Genomic DNA, 5,575 nt, shown 5'->3' on the forward strand with positions numbered 1-5,575 from the left:
GTACGGGTTTCACATGGACGCGCGACGTCCGGCGGAGATCATCTGAGCGTCAAGATGTGGAGGTTGATGAGCACCGGCGTGACGAGGACGACGACGAGCGCGATACCGCCGAGGACGGCGAAGCACATCCATTTGCGGGTGTCCTTCTGGATCTCGTGCGCCTGCTCCAGCTCGACGGTGCCCCGGCGCACGAAGGAGCTGGCGTGCGCGACGTGGCTCTCGATGTCGTTGAGCTGGTGCCCCTGCGCCTCCACCAGCGCCGCCATGTCTTGGAACACCTGGTGCAGATCCATGAGGCTGCGCTCGATGTCCTTGACGGCGTCGCTCCGCTCCTGGATCTCCGAGATGGTGTCCATCACCTGCCCGCGCCCCTGGTCCTGGATCGCCTTCTGCAGGAACGACTCGCTCTCCCCGGACGAGATGAGCGAGTCGATCGTGCTCTCCTCCGCGTGCTCGCCCGTCACCGTGAAGTACCGCCGCGCCACCGTCTCCTTGTACTCCGCCGCCATCTTCGCCCTCAGCCCCTGCGCAGAGTAGAGCATGCACCGGCAACGCCGGCCACAGGTTCTCGTCATTCATGCACGTACACTCACGCCCGAGGCGCGCAATGCAAGCATGTTTGGACGGATCAAATTACCTGGAAGTCGTCCATGATATCCTTGAGCTTCTTGCCGAGGCCGGCGACGACGGAGGTGCGGGTTCGGTCGACGGAGGACCCGGGGCCCCAGTCGGGCGCCTTGCGGGAGTTGGCGTTGTCGCTCTTGAGCGCCTCGAGCTTGGCCTTGACGGCCTTGGCGCGCTTGAGCACCTGCTCGACGTCGCCGTCCATGCGGGAGCGGAGGGCCTTGATGGTGCGGGCGTCGTGCGCCGTCTTGGTCTCCTCGTTGGTGGACTGCAGCCGCTTGTGCAGGGTCTCGAAGCCCTTTAAGTCCTCCTTCACGGCCTCCACGTCCGAGAAGAACTGGTCCAGGTTCGCCCCGTTCATGCCGCCGGCCTCCATGTCGGCCGCCGACGTCTCCGGGTTCGCGTCCGCATACTTCTTGAACGAGCTCGACGAGAAAAGGTCGTTCATCTTGGACGCTAATTAACGGAGTGCGCAGCCCAGAACGCCGATCAAAACGCGGCGAGAGCTGAGCGCACGCACGGCAAGGCGGATCGTGGGACACTGGGAGGGGATTGAATTTGGAAGAATGGCAATGGCTTGCCTTCCCTGGAAGGCGTAGGTCCAAGAAACGAGCAATCGATCATCAAGTGTTGTGAAGAAAGGAAGGTCTCCCTCTCCCGTAGGAGGGATTCTCTCTCTCTCCCTATTTGTGGCAGCATGGCATGGACGGCTTCTCCTTGTCTTCCCGGGGTCTTCGTCTAGTCATTTTTACCACCGGTGACTTCTTTGTTGCTAGCGCCACTTATATACTCCCTCCGTTCCTTTATCTAAGGTGCATTTTTTTCAGCTCGGTGACCAAGGCAGCAATTTTTGGAGCATCTGGGACAATACTACCCCTGGTATTAGCTTAGCGTTGGAAATCAATTAGGTGAGCTTCCACTGATTTGGCCGCTGCATGCAGATACGCTGCCGGCCTTGCATGGCACATGCAATCCCCGTATCCCAAGAAATCAGCGATGCAAATAACTCTGTTGCCTCCTATAGGAAAATGAGCTCGCGCGGCAGAGAGAAAAAGGGAGGGAAGTCACTTGGCGCCAACAGAATGCAGATTTTAAAATATGTTCTCGTGTACAAAATGAGTCAACTCCCCGTGGTTTTCTTCATTTCCCCCTTCTTCCGGTACTTGACCAACAGAAAACATGGTTGATCTAGACTTGCATCTAGCACCTAATTGGGATTCAATTGAGGAGAACGAAGACCGGGCCTGTGATCTTGGATACGACTATGACTGGCTAGCTTCCGATGACTCCGACGACGGTATGTTCTTGTGCAATCTCACCTTTTTGCAGTAATACTAGCAGGATAATTTTTTATTGCGGGCTCCATGTAGAAGTTGAGCATTCCCTCCATGACGGCAATGGATGCGAGCATGATCGACTTCATGCCAGCAAAGAAGCCGACGATGAGGCGGACCTCCTTGAACACAGGCGAGCTGCTTCTGCGGAGCACGGGCGACTTGACGTACGCACGCCGGCGGAAGACGCGGGGCGCGGCCAACGCGCCGGCGGGCGCGGACGCGGGCACGGCCAAGGCGCAGGCGGGCGCGGACGCGGGGACGGCCACGGCCAACGCGCCGGCGGGCGGGGACGCGCGCGAGGCCAACATGCAGACGGACCCGGCCATGCAGTGGACGCAACGCAGGCTTCACAGATATACGTACTGTATGTATTCCATACTCCTTGAACCAGATCATGTACTCCGGGGTAGTACTTGAACCGTTGTGTCACCATCTCTGCTCAGGTGGATCACCGAGGCGCTGGTGGACGAGGCCACGCAGAGGATGGAATACAGTGCAAGCCGCCGGTGAATCCAGCGGAGAAGTGGTGGCCGGTGTCCTTTTGCACGATGGTTTCGCTCAGAAGTAGGAAGACCTTCTATCCTGGGGCGATCCGGCTTGGTACAACCAGGGCCTATCTCTTCGACAGCGAACATGTTCTTATAGATTCTCGTGCGCGCCGGACCGGTGAAGTATTCATCCAGGGAACGGTTGTCATGTTCCCCTGCCATCTTGCGAACATCACCATCGGCGACCAAGGAGTTGACGCGGCAGGTTCTATGTGCGCACACGACTCAGGCCATGGAGAAGATGCTGCTGGTGGATGCGATGGCTCGGAAGTGGAAGAAGCTGCCAGTATGCACGCGGGCCTCGGACGTGCTCGTGGTGCACATGATGTCGTGCTTAAACGCGTGCGTGCGGCGCTACTTGCTGGTCCTGTCGTCGGGCGTGGCCGTGGAGGTGACGACAATGCCGTCGGGGACGCCAGTGATGCTCGACGTGGTCGTCGACGCTTGGGCTTGGCTGGTCGCAGCAGAATGCGCCTGACTCTGACGAAGTGGCAAGGCAGCCTTACCGAAGTTGTTCCATCTTCGCTAAATGGCAGCAGCAATGATGCAACCAGCCCTGCCGACGTTAACCAAGGTGACTGTACAGAAAGTGTTCCATCTTCAGTAAATGGCAGCGGCAATGATGCAACCAGCCCCGCCGGCAACGTTAACCCATGCATCCGTGTGGAGTTGAACAAAGGTGTTGTTCCAGAGAGTGACCCTGGAGTACAAGCTGAAGTAGCTGACACCGGCAGCAACAATGGTTAGTCTTCTGCATGAGTTATTTCTGAAGAGAATGTTAGTTCTTTTTAGCTGAAAGTAATTCAGTTCTTGTTCTGAATATTCTGTAGGCTTAAATGCTAATCAAAAAAAGAAGCGAAGATGGTACCCAGACCATCAAAAGCAAGAAATTTATGCTATGCTATTAGAGCGGACAAATCAAGGCGTACTAAACCAAGGGGTGGTTGATGAGGTGGCAGAGCTTTGTCAAGTTAATTACCGGACTGTTCAAAACATATGGTCGAGAGGCAAGAAAGCCGGTGGTATTCATGGAGTAGCAAACAAAAGGGTGAAAACTTGTGGCCGCAAGAAGATACCGTTTGATTCAGATGCCATAAAAAAGATTGAATTGAGCAAAAGAACTACGCTCAAAGATCTTGCTAATGAGCTTCAAATGGCGAAGACAACTTTATGGAGAAGGTTGAAGGAGGGCAGACTGAAGCGCCATACAAATTCAATTAAATCCACATTGACTGATGACAACAAGGTGGATCGGATTCGGTTTTGTTTATCCATGTTGGATGAGCTAAGTGTGCCTGAAGAACCCAGATTTAAAGGCATGCACAATGTCATTCACATTGATGAGAAGTGGTTCTACCGCACTAAAGGTACCCAGAACTACTACTTGGCACCTGATGAAGAAGAACCCTATCGCAGCACACAGAGCAAGGGATTTATCGAGAAAGTGATGTTCTTGGCAACAGTAGCAAGGCCTCGTTATGATGATCATGGTGTCATGACTTTTGATGGCAAGATTGGAATTTGGCCGTTCACATATCAGGACTTTGCAAAGAGGCGTAGCCCTTACCGAGAGAGGGGGGAAGAGGTAACCAAGGTTTTGCCGTCGGTGACGAAGGATATCAGTAGAGATTATATGGTGAACAAGCTGCTACCTGCCATCAAGGCTTTGTGGCCGGCTTCGAAACGCGGACGCATAATATACATTCAGCAAGATAATGCAAAGACCCATATTGCTGTGAATGACAGTGTGTTTTGTGCAGCGGCACAGGCGGATGGATGGGATATTAGGCTTACATGTCAGCCGCCGAACTCACCTGATTTGAACATTCTTGACTTAGGATTCTTTGCTGCACTTCAGGCTCTTTTTGAGAAGATGTCCCCTGGTAAAATTGCTGATATTGTTGCAAAGGTGAAAAAAGCATATGACACCTACCCGGCTGAGAGAAGCAACCGTATTTTTCTTACCCTTCAGTCATGCATGTGCGAGGTACTGAAGCAGAAAGGAGGTAACCGGTACAAGGTTCCGCACATGAGGAAGTCATTTCTGGCGGCACTCGAAATGCTTCCCGACGTAGTACCCTGCGATGCTGATGTTGTAATTGCTGCTATTGAAGCCCTTCCAGATGCTTGATGTACTTCTTGTGGCTTGTTATCAGTAATAATCTTAGCAACTTCGTTACTTATACAATCATGAATTTAAACATACTCGTACTGTACTTGTAGCCTTATTCATAATCTCAGTGTACTTGTTCTTTGTTTTCTGATGCTTATTACTCCATGCCATCAAGTAATCTTAAAAGAACTTGTTGTTAATTTTTTTGGTGATTTTTATTACTCCATGACTTCGACTTATCTATTGCTTTGAGAGTAGAACATTGCAAGTAACAGTAACCAACAAAATGAGCTTCATTCATGCCAAAGTATGATGTCACTTAACAAACTCATGCAATAAAAAAAGACTTTGGGCACATTGACAATTTATGAAATCACACCAAATATTTAGTGCTAAGCGGAGAGTAGTTGCGTCACTGATTATGTGGTCATTTCTTCATCATCTTTGGATCATACGATGTCATCAAGGACTTCAGTATGAAATCCCTATATGATTCCATTCCTGGGGGTACCGAGTCCGGCATTGAATCTGGGGCATAAAATCGTTCCACACGCACTTCACTTGCTCTGGCAGCTTGCATTGCTTCAAACTCTGAATCGATGGTCTCGGCATCGCTATCGACCTCATCATTCTTGATGGCCTTGTCATCTACCGCGTTGCTCTTATCGTTCTCCTCGCCATATTGGTGCTCCCCTTGATCGACGCCTCCAGTTGTGTCGCTAAAAGTTAGAACAAGGCATGTCATACTAGTACATGTACAGATATGATGGATAAGAGCAAACGTATAAGTGGGACTAACCAAAAATCGGTGATGTTATTTGACATGACGGATATTCCGTACATACGGCAAAGGACAGTGCGCCGAGCATTGCTTGACATGGCATGCTTGAAGAGGCCGATGCGGCGTATGGTTCGGACACCACGCAGTTCACGACCTCGTTGACGGTGGCGAT

At 51.9% G+C, this 5,575-nt stretch overlaps 1 protein-coding gene across 1 annotated transcript; it reads right to left on the bottom strand.

Annotated features, from left to right (window-relative positions):
- Nucleotides 1-12: 12 nt before the first annotated feature.
- LOC119334251 (syntaxin-124-like) lies at nt 13-1,331 on the bottom strand. Its single transcript, XM_037606853.1, has 2 exons — nt 638-1,331; nt 13-524 (listed from the first exon to the last, which is right to left on the bottom strand). Exons 1-2 carry the CDS (start codon nt 1,070-1,072, stop codon nt 39-41), a joined length of 921 nt encoding a protein of 306 aa, XP_037462750.1. The 5' UTR covers nt 1,073-1,331; the 3' UTR covers nt 13-38.
- Between the last annotated feature and the right edge of the window lie 4,244 nt (nt 1,332-5,575).

Source organism: Triticum dicoccoides, chromosome 7A (assembly GCF_002162155.2).
Source record: "Triticum dicoccoides isolate Atlit2015 ecotype Zavitan chromosome 7A, WEW_v2.0, whole genome shotgun sequence".
Classification (NCBI taxonomy): Eukaryota; Viridiplantae; Streptophyta; class Magnoliopsida; order Poales; family Poaceae; genus Triticum; species Triticum dicoccoides.